Genomic DNA, 17,517 nt, shown 5'->3' with positions numbered 1-17,517 from the left:
CATAGCAGCACAACAGCATGAAAACATGACGGCATTATACACTTAGCAGGCGCTCTCCAACGTTATGAAATCGGTTTCCTTGTTAATTCGGTATGTATTTTTACACAGTGCCTTCCAAATATAGTAACTTTTAGAGTCACTTCACCCCCCAACCCCCACACACTCACTTTTGTGTTACATTAGTGATTATTAATTTAAAATTACATTTAAAATACAATGAATTTCCTAATTTATAGGGAAGCAAATTTTAAAAGATACATATAACCTGTGACCCACAAAATTTAGCTTCAAAGCAAAAGTGAATGACGGTAGAGGGCATAACATCACCGCATGGTGTAGTGATGCCATTAGCGATTGTCTTCCTGTAATATTTATTGATTCCCAGGGTTGAACAAGTGAGTCACAAAGCTTCTGACTTCCTGCCAACATCTAATTGGTGGGTTCATGCAGCACAAGGAGCTGGAGGCGGAAAAACGACTTCCTGCGGCGTTGATGAGACGCGGTGCCGTGCGTACGTGTGACTTCATCTCCCAGGAAGAAGTGAGTAAGACCAGTTTGTATCCCAAAATACACAATTGGGCTCATCACAGCTGTTGTTGACATCCGTACGACATTGCGTGATTCTTTGTGGAGCACCACACTGGTATCAACACAATCCCAGTCATTGGAATTGGAAGTTGAAGTCACATACAAGACTGATATTTGAGTTTACGCTAATTCAACCCTCACCCTACCATAACTTCCAAGAATGGTATCTCATAAATTGTAGTACAGTATACATGGATCAATATTCTCATTTTTTGGACGTAGTATTTGAAATGTTCTGTAAAGCACTTTGTTACAGCTGCAGCGCTTATGAAGAATATATAAATGAAGCTGTATTGTATTGTGTTGTATTCCCCTTTGCGTGGCTCTATCGAGTGCAGACCCGGGCATTTTATACGGCCCGCGGCCCGGCTCTTATTGGGCTGTAGAGGTTGCTGGGTTTTAATAAAATAAAAGCTAAAGTACTTTCAAAATGTTTGATGATGCGTGTTGGGCCGTGGCCCGGCTCTTACTGGCCTATGAAAAGTTGGTTGGAATTAAAAGAATAATAACTATTTTCAAAATTTTGTATCGTGCTTGGACTAAAACAGTAGAACTTTTACTTTGAAACGTTCTTACGGGTGCGTGCGTCGTTTACGTACAGGTACTCTGGACTAATCAGCGTGATTAGCAACAAGTCACGGTATGGTAACCCTTCAAAATGTTCGCCCATGCCCCCCACCCCCCATAAAACCTGAAAGTGGACGCTGAATGCCGTGGTTTCAAGAAAATACCGACTGTTAATATTTATTGACCGAAGTCAGGCGTAAACTCGTGTGTTAAGGTTGTGGTGAGCCGGGCGCCATCTTGAAAGAGTATAACGTGAGTCGGCATGACGAGACGAAACATTCGAAAAAATTAAGACATTTGGCTGAGGCTGAGAGAGCGCAGATAATCGAAGATTTTCTCGCGAAACTCGATAATCAATAACAAGCTACACCGAGCCCGGGAAGCAGCAACAAAGACCAGCTTTGTGACAGCCCACAACATCGCGAAGAACACGAAGCCATTTTCCGGAGGGGGAATTCGTTCAAGAGTGCTTGGAGGACTCTGCAGCGCCGATATGTCCGGAGCAACAAAAGAAGTTCACCAAATCCAGGTACAGACTCTCTCTTACTGATGTTCATCTGTCATGTGTGCTTCACATCTCCACCTCAAATATTCAATCTGTTTTGATGCACTTGTCGAAGCTCAACAGAGGCGACTCAACAGAGGCGAGATTTAGCTCACTGAAAACTGAGATTTTTTTTTAATCTGCATTTTTGGCAGTTGGGACAAAAAATGTTACGTTATTATTGACATACAAAAACATTGTGGTATCTTCATGGAAAAAAAAATCAGAAAGCGTTGTCGTGTTCATGTTCCTGAAAAAGAGTTACAAATATTGCACAATTTCATTTGTCTTGCAGAATTTCACTGAATAGGTTTTTGGAAAAACAATCGCTCTCTTATGATCTAACAATCATACTCATCAGCTTCTGTAAACAATGTCACTGACTTATTTCAATGTAGAAATAAAAACGATAACCGGAGTAGATTTCAAACTTTTGGCCTGGCCCTCCACAAGATTTTCTGCTTTGCATTTGGCTCCCCGGGGAAAAAATAATTGCCAACTCCTGATCACTTTTGTAGCTTCTCTACTATGCACCTTATCATGCGGTACGTCCAAAAAAAAAGAAGTTTTAAAATAGATCGTTCATTGAAGGTGCGCATTACACTCTGAAGTGCCTACTAGTGTGGAAAATACCGTAAATTTTTTTTGGGGTACTGCCAAACCTCTAAAGCCTAATCACATCCTTGGCAATAGATAAAACTGGAACACTCATTTGGGAACGGAGCATGCAGAGCTGCACTATAATTCCATTCTGAGCGTCACATGTTGTTCTTCAACTCGAGGAGGAGGTCAGTAGGACCGGAGTCAGCAGTTTTCCTTCCGGGAGAGCAACTTGGCTGGATTAGAAGGACGGATGGTACTCCATAATGTCAAGGAAACTAGCCGGCGAGCCGCTCTTTGCATCCCCTTGTCGTGGCTTATAAGCGGCGTGACTTTCAGGCGCTCTTCACACCTTCACTATTCAAGTGAATTTTTGGACTCACTTGCATTAAAGTCTTCCGAACGCATGCAGGACAACCACAACTCTGCAATGTCACTTTCTCTTGGATGTTTTTCCCCCGCAAAATGGCAGCCCGGGGGGGTTGAGTGCAAATTTGATGTTGTCCTGCTCATTTTGAAAACATCTGACATGACTTCCTCCTGACGGAACGGCGCAAATTAAATAGACGCGAGATGCAAATGCACTCTGTTTTGCCCTTCAAAATGAAATAAAGCTCGAAATTGACGTGGAAATGGCTGCTATTTAATTAGAATTGGAAGCTATTTGGCATGTCGTCCAACGTGTCGACTTGGATGCGAAAGAGCCTTGAGGTGGCGGCTGCGGGGCGTCTCTTTGTGTCCACATTCAGTCACTTGTGACAACCCGGGAACGAAGCTCAGCCAGGCGATGTGAAAACAACTGCCCTGAGTTGTCGTGGAAAACTCGCAGTGATAAGATACCCTCACCCCCCGCACCCTTGTGGTGTCTTGGCGGTAAACTGTGTTTATCTTGCCACCCTCCCTCATCCGTCAAGCCGCCGCAGCCCGCCGCTCCGAGGGGCCACGTTCCTCACTTACTGTGCATCTGATTAAATATTAATCTTCTTTGAAATCCCTGCCAGCCATCTCGCTCTCTCTTAATTTGTGTCGTGTCTCTTAGCCAAATTTAAGGGCAGCGCATCGGGGGCCCCACGGCCCCCTATTTATGCCCTACAATTGAATTAAAAACAAAATAATGGAACACTTTGGAATAATTATAATATATTTTTTTATTTCAGAAGCCGCACTCGCACCCAGTTCCTCTCTCGTATTTGGAGGTTTTCATAACCTGCTACAAATAACACATAATGGTTTAGATATGGGACACTTTCAGCCTCATTATTAATCTTTCCTCATTTTTCTGTGTGCTCGGGGACGAGAGAAATCCTTTTCACACTGTTAATGACCCAAACGAATTCAATGGCGCTATTTTGTGATGTAAACCAATTACCGGTAAGTGCGTGTGTTTGTGCCCGCGTTATCGGTGTCTGAGGTGGCGTCACGCAAAAGCCTCTCAACACATTGACCAGGCGAGCTCTCACGTTCTCGACACTTTTTTTTTTTTTTTTTTTTTGCGGGTCTGCGACGTGAAAATGGATTTGAGGGCTGAATGTTTTTGAAGGACTTTTGGAAAATGCCAAATATTACCCTCCAAATTGTGCTTCACATTTCCTGTCTTTTCACACATGGTTTCTTCAGATATTTTTCAAGATTTTAATTTTGTGGGTCAACAACAACAAAAAAAAATAGTACAGCATATTTTTTGCGGAGCCTGAAATGCAATACAGGGTTCGGTTTTCGCTCTGGTGGATGTGCGGAGCGGTGCTCAGGTGCTTGGTGTGCGGTGAAGAGTTGCAACATGTTATTTTTTATATATATATTTTTCAGTTAGGCCATCCAAATTAAAAATTTTACTTTGACTGTAATTTCTCTGGAGGTTTGGCCATTGTCATGCGGCTCATGCGAGTATGACTTTTGCGATGTAAGAAGCGATCGCTGCTTTTATCGATTTATTGAGCTGAGGGGCTCCTCAGCTCATTGTTCGTCCGCGCCACGTTAATATTCCCTTTCCATCTCGACAAGCGTGACTTGTTTGGCGGCGTTCACAACGCTAATCTTCGGCTCCTGTTGGATAACGCCTCGGATAATAAGTTGCGCCACGGAGGGCGAGTGAGGAAAAACGGTGAGAAATTCTCAGCCACCATCACGTTTTATCATGTGCCGTGTTTGGCGCAACCGTATTTTCAGAGACATTCGCTTAACTCATTTAGCTCACTTTTTTTCTGCCCTGCTTCTCTACATGGCTCGAAAGGTTTTTGGAAACAAACGGGCTTGCTTGTTTGTCAGTCGGGGGGGTGGGGGGGCGTTGTCATATTAGCTAACATGCTAATCGAGCGTTGTGGCTTCGTAGCTTCATTGGCTTCCGTCTGTGCTAACAGGTGTGCTAGTTGAAGGAAAGTGGCTTTCTTTTTGTAAACGAAGGGTCATGAGCAAACGTTAAAAAAAATATCAGACCCATGTAACTGCAAAAAATAAAAATAAAAAAAGGCACAAGGAGAGGTTTTAGCGTCGTGACTGTACATTGCTAATATGAAAATGAAAAGGATTGTAGCTTTCTTTCACACTTGTTCGAAAACATCTGACATGTCTGCACAAGTTTAGCTTTTTACGAATTGAGCAACTTGGTAACATGTGTCTTCAAGGTGCTTTCACGCATGATGCTAACACGTCAATAGAAGGATTACGGCTTCCTTTTGGCTCGCAGCCGCGTCTCTGCTACACAACTTGGCAAACGGGAGGCTTTTGTCGTGAGTAACAATGTACGATTCATCACTTTGCCACCTTTTAGCGTACCAGCCGTGTAGATTTCAATCATTTGTCCACAAAGTGTACACCAACCAACAAAAGTTTTATTACATCCGAGTCGTATCCTTCATCGGAATGTTCATCGGAGAAGATCTTCTGGGAAACACTTGTATTCTTATGTGGATACGAATTGCCAATGGTAGTTTGTGTTCAAGTCACACTGGGTTCAAGTCCAGTTTTTCTGGCTACTCATCGAACATCCACAAAAAAAAAGTTTGAGATATGATGGGATTTATAATTGGACGTGGAAACGTTTGGAGAAGACCAAATCGAGTCACACAGTCTAAAACCATCTCCAGTCAAGACTCTCTGTAATGAGCCACCAGAGTCAGTTTGGGCTTCGGACCGTTTGTCAGGCCGGGTGGTCGACTGTCCAGCTCGGAGGACCGGTGGACGGACTGCGGCGTGACGTGAGCGGAGGACGCGGCGGCGGCGGCGGACACGTGGCGATCGCCGAGCTCTGGCTGCACGCTGCGCAGCATCTTAGTCACCCTGGAGAAGGTCTTGAGGGTGGAGCCTCGTTCTACCGCAGAGCATCGGAAGAAGGCTCTGAAACAGCGGTAGAACTACACACACACACACATGCGCGCGATTGGTACACAGTTTATTGAATCTCTGACACCGACGAGAAAACAGTGCCTGGCTCATATCAGCCAAACTCAACCTCTCGAAATTGACGACAGCAGGCAGCGATACAGAAATCCTCATCAGATACGAAATTCGCATCGGAAGGCTTCAAAAGATGCGTTCAAGTTGTCTCGGCAGTCCCCATGGATAAATGTAGTGTACTTAGTATACTCTCCTGTTCCACACGTATACTTGAAGTCTACTACATTTCCCCAGGGGGCCGCGTAAGTACTAGGATTTCATTTCTGTTGTTCTGGATGGCGGGGGTCGTGTGTTCTGTTTCCCCCGGGCGAGGCGTGACTTTGATTGGGAATGCCAAAGCTTCTTCCAAATTGATTCGTTGGTCGAGCACTTTCAACGGCGGTTCCGGACGTCGACGTGCTGTGTGGCGATTGAAGTCTTCAACTCGCCTCAACGCATGGCGGCCATATTGATGGGCTGGGAGGAACTGAAGACTGAAACCGACACGCAGCGCCGACCCCCGAATGTCGGCCGGTCGGCTTTTCATCAAAAGTAAAAAAAACCCCACGCCCCCAGAGGCGGGAGAGAAGCCGGGAGATCAAGTGAGGTGATGGAAGACACAAAGAGATGAAATTGCGGCGCGAGAAAAGGTCAGAAATCTGCTCTCTTTCCGGAGATGATAAGAAAAGTTACCGATGCACTTTTATCTGCGGATATTCCTTTCATCTGTTGTACGTCTGTTCCCTTCCATCTGCTCTTTTCTTTGGCTCACGCCTCGTTTTTCCTTTCGAGTCCGGGTCACATCCATCAATCGAAAATCGAGAATGAAATGTGGAGGAAAAAAATTATATATTGTTCCGTTTATGGGTCTTGTACTTTGCTTTTTTTTGTTGGCGCGCCGAACTGCACCCCTGTCTATAAATAAGTCTGCTTTCTCATTAAGATCGCCGACGTCAAATCCGCCAGACATACAGCAGTCCAAAGTCCAGCAATAAATAGCAATGCCTGTTAATTCCACCCCAGAAGCCAGCAAATGCCTCCCATTGATCTGCCGACTCACGCCGCGCGCAGTGCAAAAAAAAAAAAAAATCGGTAAAATAGCGGCCGCCCGCCGAGTGACGTTGAGGTTGATGAAATATTCCCAGAACTCCCAATAAAATAGCGAATATTGCATCTTGCTTCATTAAGAAAAGATCGAAAAAGGATGGAGTTCTTTTAAGCCAGGGTCGGAATGATACTTTAACAGCAAGCGCACAAAAGCTATGGTTCAGTATTCTGATTTCTTGGACGTAGTATTTTAAATGTTCTGTAAAGCGCCTTTAACGCCACTGGTAGCAGACTTTTTGTTGTTGGGATTTCCACCCACCCCCCTCCACTAAAAGTACAATCTGGACAAAGAGATGTATTGAAATGCGAATGTATGAAAATTGTCGAAATGTCACGGCAGTTAAAAATAATGCAGCAGAGCCAGGCCGGCTTTCGCAAGACAAATCCATTGCTGGGTGGATACACGCAGTTTAAGGTCTCTCGTGGAATATGAAAACAGGAATTTGGGCCAGTGCGAAGATTACGGAAAGATTGACCAGCACAATGAATGGACACGACACACAATTATGTCACACAAAGAGAAGAAAAACAACACATACAGTATAGCTCAAAGCAATCAATTCAGTTATGACAACCATGACACGAACTGTTGATTGCCGCATCTATTTTTATTTCTTGTAATCGCTTGCAATATATTTGTATTTCTAGCCAATATGCTAATGCTAACATGTTAAACTCCTGTGATTTAAAAAAAAATGTTGAGGTGTTTGTTTCATGATACTCTAGCTTTAGCTTTTAGCGTAGCAATTAGCTTGGCTTGCTACGGTATGGCGTGTGCCATTTTCAGACCTTTCTTCACCCTACCACGTGAATTTTTATTCAAAATTACATAAGGCCGTTGTTGGGTTTGAATGCCTGGATTCTTAAAAAAAAAACATTTCCAAAAATCGTCCTTGGCATTGAACGGGGTACCATGTGGCCTGCAAATGGCTAGCTGAACCTTAGCCGAGCTTAGCTTCTGCCATGTGCTTATATTGTTCGGTGGGATGAATACCGGTGCTATTTCTTAGCTAATTAACCCTTTCATGCACCCTGTAACCTGATAACATGCTAACCTGTCCACTGTAGTAACCGCTCCCCCTGAAAGGGTTAAAATGTTGTGAATTTTTGGTCATCAACATTTCCAGGTGAGGGAAATTCATTTCAGTCATTGGTGTTGCTCAGATTTGACCCAAAACAGTACTTATAGGTGAAGGAGGTTACCGACGAGCCCACCTGCTTGTTCATGAAGATGTAGATGAAGGGGTTGACCACGGTGGACGACTTGGCCAGCAGCGAGGGCATAATACTGGCCTCCGGGCTGAGGGGCTCTTCGGAGCCGAAGGTGGCCATCAGGGCCACCACGCCGTAGGGCAGCCAGCAAACCAGGTAGCAGACCACCATGGTCACCACCATGAGCAGCACTCGCTGCTCTCGCCGCCGCGTCACCACTGAACTAGCGCTGCGCACCTGGAAGGAGGGCAAACGGAACCAAATCATTTTCTTCGTAAAGACTGTCAGAAAAAGTGGACCGTATAGCGATATAATTATCCCCCCCCCCAAAAAAAAAAGATAAATAATAGGTCAGCACCGTGGTTGACTGTTTAGGACGCCTCAGGATAGCCTGCCAGTGTAATTGGCATTTCGTCGTCCTTTTCTGTGCATTGAATTGATTTATCTCCGGTTAATTTGTTGACTAGTGTTCCCAGGAAATTGCCCGGTACAAGTGGAGCCAATATGCTGCTCGCTGCGATTAAAAAGTGGCCACAATCGATCCGAGTCAGGGCAGAGGATCGCGCCACCGATTGATTGATGGACAAATAATTGCTGCACAACAAAGAAAAGCAAACAGTCCAGAAGCAGAAACATTCCGAGTTTCAGTCCAAACAACAACAAAATATCAACAGATGGTTGTGTGTTTAAATTGGACAAACCCTGTAAGTGCTTCATGAATTCATCACAGTGGTTACAGACGGTAATAATTTAAGTGAACCACGTTTTTATGCAAAATGAAGTTATCAACTGTCAACAACACATCCTTGAACAATTCAAGCCCAGCACCTTTGTTCCCATTCACCACAAACCCTCTGTGAATTACTTTTGCAAACAAATCCAACTGAGATTGTTGTCATTTTGTTTTCAATGGTGCCGAAGAGCAGAAAATCCCTCACAGCAAGTTCATGAACAAAGAGTACAGAACCAAAAAAATGTTAAAATAGGCAAGGTGTTTTTTGTCTGCGCGGTCTTATCGCGCTCAAGCAGTGGACAATGGAGACAAAGAACACAAAAAATTAAGATATGAACTGAAATGAAAAATAGCTCATACTTCAAACAGATAACGGATATAAACGTGCATAGGAGAAAAAAAAATAAGACGACAAGAAATATCCGTATCTTGGGTGGCTGGCTAAGCTAGCAGCCATATTTGTGTTGAAAGGGCTTTCTGTGACAGTATTCAAATCAAATGGTATGTCTTCTTCTGTAATAATTTCAACTCAGACGAACGAAACCACGAACTAACTCACAAACTACTGAACAAGCTCTCAAACTAACTAATTTTGGTGGCAGTCCGATGCCTTTTGGTGGCTTAAGACTGACTACTGTGTGGTTATGATGTTTGATGAATAAAAGCCTCAAACATGACCTGAAGCCATATTTTTAATTGCTTTATCAAAAAAAAAAAAAAAAGAAGTTAATTCGGCCGTTCAACACCGTGGCTTCAAATGAGCCTCAAAGCCCGCAAGTTTCCATCAACAAATCAGCGGCTTGGTATTGTTATTCCGCTCTCCCTTCGGTCTGGATGTGTTCAGACAAACGAGGCAATTTAGACCTCCACCGCCATTTTAGCAACATTTGACCATGTCAATATGTCATCTGACGCCCTGACGAGAAAGGTCCACTGAAGACGACAAATCTAAGTCTGTTCTTGCAAGAATCGACCTAGAAAAGTGTATATCGACAGTACAGCCCTCTAATCTGCTCATATTTTGTCCACAGGCAGGCGCTTATCTGATGAAGTTGAAATCTGCTTCTTGTTTACATGCAGTACACCACATGGTGTGCAGCCAATAGCTTTCGGGACATAAAACAGCAAAGGCATTTTATCCATTTAACGCAAATTAAAATAAAGCCCCCAAAACATTCGGCAGTAATCCGCAATCGCTCAGAATATATAAGCGTTGCGTCACATTTTCCTCGGAGGAAATAATTGACTTCATGTGGCCCACATAGGTGCCAGAGACGATTCATGAACAAATAATTACATTCCGTATGGCCCCCAAACGATATTCACAGCTCATCAAGCACTTAATTAGAATATTAGTTTATGTGAAGCTACTTTCATATTTGGCTCAATTATGCCCCATCTGCACACATTTGTCAAATGTACCAAGTAATGTTGTCAATACAGTTTGCTTACGTTTTACTGAAGGACAAAAAATGTACATGAAAAATCACTGAAGATGCCATGGTTTTTTACTTATTTTTTTAAAATCCCGTAGATAAACTCTCATAGGGTGTTTTGTTGGTTTTTCTCAACTCAACTGTATTTATAGAGCGCTTTAAAACAACCACCGCTGTATACAAAGTGCTGAACAAATCATAAAAGGCGAGTTTTAAATATGGGCACCGAGCGGGCTTGCCGAACATTCAGTGGAAGCTCATTTCAAAGCAAGGGACCTGCGACAAAAAAGGCTCGATCCCCTCTCAGTCTCCGCTTAGTTCTCTGTACTTTTAATAGTGTCCGCGCCGCAGTCCTGAGGGAGGCCATTTAAAGCTTTGAAAACAAATAATAGTATCGTAAAAAGAACTCAAAAATCTATAGGGAGCCAGTGAAGGGATGCCAGAGTAGGAGTAATGTGCTCCCTCTTACGAGTACCAGTCAAGAGGCGAGCAGCAGCATTCTGGACCAACTGGAGATGCTTAATGGAGGATTGGCTGACTCCAAAGTAAAGTGCCTTACGCTAATCCAGCCGAGATGTGACAAAGGCAGCCTTTACTTTCTCCAGCTGCCCAAGATGAAAGACGCTGGATTTAACAACAGCAGCAATCTGCCGATCCAATTTAAAATCATTGTCCGGTTTTAAGACCCAAGTTCAAGACTGTTGCCTTAAGATAAGGAGACAGTTTTTGATCTTTGTGTGGGGAACTAAATAACAACAGTATCTAAGACCCCTTGAGTTGAAGTTAGGGTCGGACATCAATAAGAATTGTATGACCCAGACTTCCTTTTCAAACATGTTAAATTCATTCGGCGCGGAACTCGCTAGTTATACAAAGAGAGCAAAAATGAATGAAAGCATATTTGGACAATTTCCATGGGTCGTAGACTGCAAACGCATCAAAGTCAACTCTGTAATCCGCTTCCAAGTAAAAAGACACATTCCTCACATTGGAATCTTTGTCAGACCAACAAAAGCTTAACCGGCAGGGATTAGCGTTGTCTCACTAGCCAGAATGTAAGATCAAGTTCAAGGTGGCCAACGTGAGATCATTCAGCAAGCAAGCATCTTCCTCTTTTGAAGTTTGAATTCTTCCAAACTGCATCCCAAAAACTAATAACATGGGGGGGGGGAAATAATTTTCTAAAAGCCAAATGGTAATCCAAATGATCATTAATCTGTAATATTACTACTAGCGCTACATTCAGTTTTTTCTTCTAAAAACGAGGCACAAGAAACCCACAAACATTTGACTGAAGACAAGCAGACGATGGTCCGATGAGACCCGAACTAAACGTACTTGATTAAGATGGTGCTGACGGTTACGATTTGGACAGTTTCACTTTGGGATGAACTCACTTTTGTTGCTCCGAACACACAGAGCATCATCTTTTTAACGACACATTTGTTCATTCATACTCTGGTTGAAGAGAGGAAGGCTCCAGCCACTCACAGATGCATTCCTGTACAATGAATATGAGACTTCCTGTACACAATGGCGAAATGTCATATAGAAATCCAAATAGGCGGTTTCTTCGAAGAGATTCAATGACACATTGAAACCAAGGTCGCATGTTCCGCCGGTTTACGACAAGCCGTTTGGCCCTCACCTGTCTCATGGCGTGCAGCAGCTTTCCGTAGGAGAACACGATGACGCCGAAGGGCAGCACCAGGCAGAAGGCAAACAGGCACACCACGTACGAGACGTTATTGGCCGTTTGCGAGCGCCAGTCCACCGAGCACGTGGTGCCGGGACCCTCGGGCCCGTAGCGGCTCCAGCCCAGCAAGGGGGGTACCGTCCAAGCCATGGAGTAGAACCAGGAGAAGCAGATGCCGCCCAGCGCCGGACGGAAGTTGCGGCCGTCTGCCATGTTGGGTACCATTATGGTGCAGTAGCGCTCGTACGACAGCACGGACAGAGAGATGAGCGACACGATGCCTGAGAAGGAGAAAGGTCATCACCTTCGGCATACCACGCTCCGGAGATGATGCTTCGGACCCCCTTCCCACGTATACTTTTCCATCCATTAAAAGCAATTGTAGTGGTACTTGGTACAGACTCAGGGAGAACTAATTGACGTCTGATTCAACCTCTGACTGATGAAGTGATTGTGCTGCTGTTCTCGGTGTACGACAAAATGACCAAACGTGGTGATTACTTTTGTTCCGCTGCCAATTATTCAATTGTCAAATCCCCATGTGGGGAAAATTGCCCGAAGTGACAAAAAAGAAATTGGAATCAATCAGCACTAATGAGCTCAAGAGTTTGTCCAGAATCCCCTTGACCACACTCGGATGCAAACGTTCTGATTAGAGGTCAACACAGCCTCCTGATTGGTTGAGGACGCAGACTTTCTGATCCAGCCCTTCCATAGAATCGGTGGGATATCAGCCCTCCTGGTCAGAGCTCTTTTGTATTTCCTTGGTTCCGTACCGGATTTTGTATGCTAGACACTAGACCCTACGCTAGAATCCAAAAAGCCCTTTTTGGTTTATTTTTGCCTCGACTGTTCACTGGTAGAGCGAAACAAGACTGTAAAATACATTTGGGCAAACATTTTGCAGTTTTCATTAAACCCCCAAATGTGGGTCAAATAACCCACGAAACAACCCAAAAGCAACTTTTTTTTTAAAAGGAAACAGCTGAATTCAAGAAGTTATTTATTTGACGGTCGGCTTCGTTTTGACCGAATTTAGCCTTTTTTATTTTATTTTTAATTGCTTTTATTTAAAGCACTGTATCAAACTCAAGGCCCGAGGGCCAGATCTGGCCCACCACCTCATTTTATGTGGCCCGTGAAAGCAGCTCAAACATGTCAACTTCCATGATCCTCTCTAAAATGTCTACCAAAATGTTAAATTCTTGTGTGTTATGCATAAAAGATATATCCTATGCATTTTATTGTTCCCAAACCCCTCATGATCGTAACTTAAAGTGCCATTGTTTATGTTGTTTATATTGTCTATACTGTTCACATTACATTAGCTGCTATCTTGTCTTAGCTGTGTGTGTTTAATGCACAGCATGTTTGCATTGAGGACTGAGAGAAAGAAATTTCATCTATGCGGCATGTCGTACATAAAGCATATTTGACAATAAACATGACCTTGACCTTAAACGATAGTAGAATCGACAGTTATTCTTGACTTCTTGATATGGTTTCAGTCATAATGGCCCTCCAAGTGAAACGGTAACTAAAATGTGGCCCACAACAAAAAAATGAGTTTGACACCCCTCATTTAGAGTGAAGCAATCCAGTACAATTTATTTGGGTAAAAAATAACCCAAACTGGGTCAAAGAGGGGCCAACTCAACCTTTTGAGGTTATTCGTGAAACCCAAAAGGTTAGGCCAAATAACCCACCAAACAGCTCCCATACATACACACCCACCCTGCAATTGGTTGGCAACCTTTCGATTTGTTTCTGCATGAAGAGCGCCGCAGCACCACGACGCCCCATCTCAACATTTGAAAGCTAAAAAGTCTCCCAAGTTGAGCCGACGCATACGAACGTCCTTCATTCTTTCTCCTCCCGGTGTGTCTAATGGGATTACATCACAGGTGCTGGCAGCGACTCGAAACGCGTCACATTTTGATCCCTCGCTGGGGTCAATTTTAACCCTTTCAGGGAACGGCGGTCACTACAGTGGACAGCTTATCATGTGATCAGGTTACAGGTTATCATTCTTGGTGTATGAAAGTGCTTAATGGGCTTTGCATCTGAATCTCAATTCTTTCAGAACCCATCTGCCCTCGCCTCACTTTCCGGAGGGGCTAAATGAAGCAGCCCGGGGGGCCAGCATCCCTCTGCTGAGTCAACAGAAGGCCTCATCACGGCTCGGCGTCCAATGTGTGGACAGTTCTCTTAATGAATCACAGGTTTTCCTGCACCACCACCCACTGCTGCTGCTGCTTCTTCTTTTTGCCGTCTTGTTGCACATCTTACACACGAGCCACAAGTTGGCGGCGTCACTCAATTAACGGTCACTTGGTTCTCATTTGGAAAACGCACAAACAAGAGCCTTGCTTCCTGCAATTAGGAGGTGAGCAGTTTCCCAAACTTTTTTTTTTGTGTATCCAAAAGGAACAAGTGCAAGAAAACGGCAAACAGACGCGTGTGGTGACAGCAATGTTCCAAAAACGTCACGCTTTGATTTAAAGCACATGGACTTTTTTATTTTTATTTTAATGGTATACTTTATTACTTCATAAGGTTTTCGGCTCAAAAAAAGTCACAGCGCATGTTCTTACCTGCTTACATATTACATTATTTGACAAATGCATTGGTTTTTACACTTTTTATTACAATTGAATGTAATGGATTCTAATTATTTGTGTTGCGAATATATCGTTTTGGGGTTTGTTAGCATTCAAGTGCAATGACTGCATGATCAGTTGGGACATTGTTTTTCTTGGGGTGGGGTTAGAATTGATCTTTTTTTTCCAAGAAAACTAGCAGTCTATTATTCTTTGCAAATAAAAGAGGCTTCTCCGTGTAGCAAATTAGTGTATGGCCATGCTGAATGCCAGTCCAGCATGTCATCGTGCTTTTTTTTTCTGCTTATATTCCACGAAAAAGTGTACAACACGACTCAAATAAGTGCAAATGAAGTCAACGCTGCAGCAGTTTTTGGTTGACAAAACTAGATTGATGACGCCCTCTCAGAATACACTGCATGTCTCGAACAAATGTGCATCAATGATGAATGAGATTTGCTGTTTGCGTACAAACACAAAAATGTGCTTTTTCTAAAAAAAAAAAAAAAAAAAATTTTAAATGCTGCAACAAGTCCTCAACCAAACTATGGCTTCCACTGTAAACTTGTCAAATGGCAAAAAAGTGTCCTTTGGCATTAGCATTGTTCATGGAACGACTTTCCCACACTATTGTATTTGGCCTGTACAGGTACGTGTTATTATACAATGTGAATTTCGCGTGATGAATGAAAAACACTAATTTCTCAATTTTTTACCATTATTTGAGGGCAAAAGGACTTCACACCAAACTGCATTTTAAACTACAGAACCCGAGCACAGGTGAGTCTCGTCCTTGTGTTCACTGAGAAATTGATTTTTAAAAAAAAGTTTACTTTTCTCCATTCTTTTTTTTTTTTTGCAGTGAACACCTGTGCAGGAAATTCCCCACTGCCATGTTTTCTTCGTGGATTAAAAAAAAAAAGCTTACTTTTCTCCATTTTTTTTGCAGCGAACACCTGTGCAGGAAATTCTCCACTGCCATGTTTTCTTCGTGGATTTAAAAAAAGAAAAAGAAAAGGAAAGACTTAAAAGTGAAGCTGTTCTCACCCAAGCAGGCGTTAACGAAGCCGTACCACACGCAGCCCGCCCGTCCGATCAGCCATCGTCCGTGGATGCTGGCCGCGAAGCTGAAGGGCGTCCCCAGCACGCTGACCAGCAGGTCGCTGAGCGAGATGCTTACCAGCATCAAGTTCATGGGCGTGCGCAGGGCCCGGTAGCGCAAGAACATGGCCAGCACCACCAAGTTGCACAGGAAGCCCAGCGTGCCGATCAAGCCCAGGCACACCGCCACCAGCAAGTGACCCGTCGGGCTCAGCGTCGGAGGCGGCGGGGAGCCGGACACCTCCTCGTACTTGGCAGTGTTGACGACGGCGGCGGCGGCGGCGGCGCCTCCCACCGTCGGGCAGTGCGCGCAGGTAATGCTCACGTTGGAGTCGATCATGTCGCCCGGTTCGGATCCGAGCCGAGTAGGCAAGCATCCGGTTCGCTCGGTCAATCAAGCCATCTGGAAGAGCAGGAGAAGGCGGACGGTCGCGCGTCGGGCTGCGTCCTATGCGACTCCTTTTACGCACGGACTCGGCATAGGGGGGGGGGGGGGGGCGTTCGGGGTCGTTTGGCTGCTGAGCGACTCGAGTGTCGGCGCAGGTGTGACAGCGGTGGCTACTCCGCCTGCTGAGCGCTCGCTCCTTCCTCGCTTGACTGCGCTTTTTATCGCCCGCTGAGCCGCGAACAATCGACACCTCTCCCTCCCCCGCCCGCCCCAGTCAGTCGCCAGCGCAACCAATCACAGTCACATTTGTCGGGAAGCCGTTCAACGTTTATTCCATATCCTTCAAATCCAGTAAGGTATATATATAGTACGGTCTTTGTCCTCACTACATAAAAAAAAAAAGTTGAGTGGACTCAAAATTTCTCGGCAACGAATTTACATTCACTGGCATGGTACTCCGCTTCTATTATGATTTTTCAATCTGGTCAGTTTTTTTTTTTAAATTACAGTAATCCCTCGTTTATCGCAGTTAATGGGACCCAAAACCACCCGCGATAAACGAAAACGCGCGAACTCGCGACCCCCCCCCCCCGAAGGTACATATACATGTGTATGAGTATAAAAAAATATTTATAAGGCAAAATTTAATGGTATACATGCATGTAGAAGTAAAATTTGTCGTAATTAACATCACTTAATGCTGTATACTAATAGATTTAAACGTGTAAGTTAGGTTAGTGTATGAATAACAAAATACATTAAAATACATGTTGTACTGTATATGTTGCTCTATATGACTCGCTGCTGTTTTGCTGACTTTCGCTGCTTCTCACGGACCGTTTGCGAACTTACAATGCACTGAAGCCGCGATAAACGAAAAGCGAAATGGCGAGGGATCACTGTATTATTTTTTTTAATAATAAGTTTCCACAAGCCAGTTCTAAGTGTACTTGCTAGCCCAAACGTTACTGGGATGCGCTCACGTGGAAATCTAATTAATTTCCAGCAATCGTCAGGTCCCCAAAATCAGCAATTAATATGTAGAGGAAAAAAAAAACAGGACGAGTCAAAGAGGCACTAATCATTATTCATTGAATATCTCTCAAATGGAGAATCATCTTTAATGCAAATGTTCTTTTCCATTGCAGCGAAAGACACGTGTGCTCAACATTCACAGATTCAATTAGCGGCCATGCGATTCGCTGAGAGGCAAATTTACATTTGTTTTGTTTTGCCTTTAATATCAGACGTAACCCGAATGCATTCCTTCCAACACGGCGCAGCACAATGTCATTAAAATGGAAAACAAATAAAACAGTTGGAGTTTATTTCCGCACGCCTTGTGGAAATCAACGTCATCAATCACAAAATTGCTACATTGTGTGCTGTAGTTTGCAGCAGCTTAAGGTCATATTTAATTTTCACATGTGCCACTGAAGGACATTGCATAGATATTCAAAAGAATTACTTCATGGGAGGATTGCCCGCCTGTCAATCTTAGCGTCGGGAGAGACAAAGAATTAACTGGTCGCCTGTCAATGTCAAACCCAGAACCTCTCCGCTGCGAGGCAGA

At 44.0% G+C, this 17,517-nt stretch overlaps 1 protein-coding gene across 1 annotated transcript; it reads right to left on the bottom strand.

Moving 5' to 3' along the window:
* Positions 1–5,105: 5,105 nt before the first annotated feature.
* On the bottom strand, positions 5,106–15,971 carry tmtopsb (teleost multiple tissue opsin b). Its single transcript, XM_086101944.1, has 4 exons — positions 15,503–15,971; positions 11,808–12,136; positions 7,994–8,227; positions 5,106–5,649 (listed from the first exon to the last, which is right to left on the bottom strand). The coding sequence occupies exons 1-4, from the start codon at positions 15,894–15,896 to the stop codon at positions 5,383–5,385; spliced, it is 1,224 nt and encodes a 407-aa protein (XP_085958070.1). The 5' UTR covers positions 15,897–15,971; the 3' UTR covers positions 5,106–5,382.
* Between the last annotated feature and the right edge of the window lie 1,546 nt (positions 15,972–17,517).

Source organism: Hippocampus guttulatus, chromosome 21 (genome assembly GCF_054856545.1).
Source record: "Hippocampus guttulatus isolate MCC_2025c chromosome 21, RoL_Hgut_1.0, whole genome shotgun sequence".
Classification (NCBI taxonomy): domain Eukaryota; kingdom Metazoa; phylum Chordata; class Actinopteri; order Syngnathiformes; family Syngnathidae; genus Hippocampus; species Hippocampus guttulatus.
This window is presented reverse-complemented; position numbering and strand designations above follow the sequence as displayed.

What these genes read in the sequence shown, in the direction of transcription:
- tmtopsb (XM_086101944.1), bottom strand. Translation starts at nt 15,896, where the DNA reads ATGATCGACTCCAACGTGAGCATTACCTGCGCGCACTGCCCGACGGTG. An exon ending in CTTCGTTAACGCCTGCTTGG is followed by an intron (nt 12,137 to 15,502) that starts GTGAGAACAGCT and finishes TCTCCTTCTCAG; the next exon opens with GCATCGTGTCGCTCATCTCT. An exon ending in TGCTGCACGCCATGAGACAG is followed by an intron (nt 8,228 to 11,807) that starts GTGAGGGCCAAA and finishes CCCTCCTTCCAG; the next exon opens with GTGCGCAGCGCTAGTTCAGT.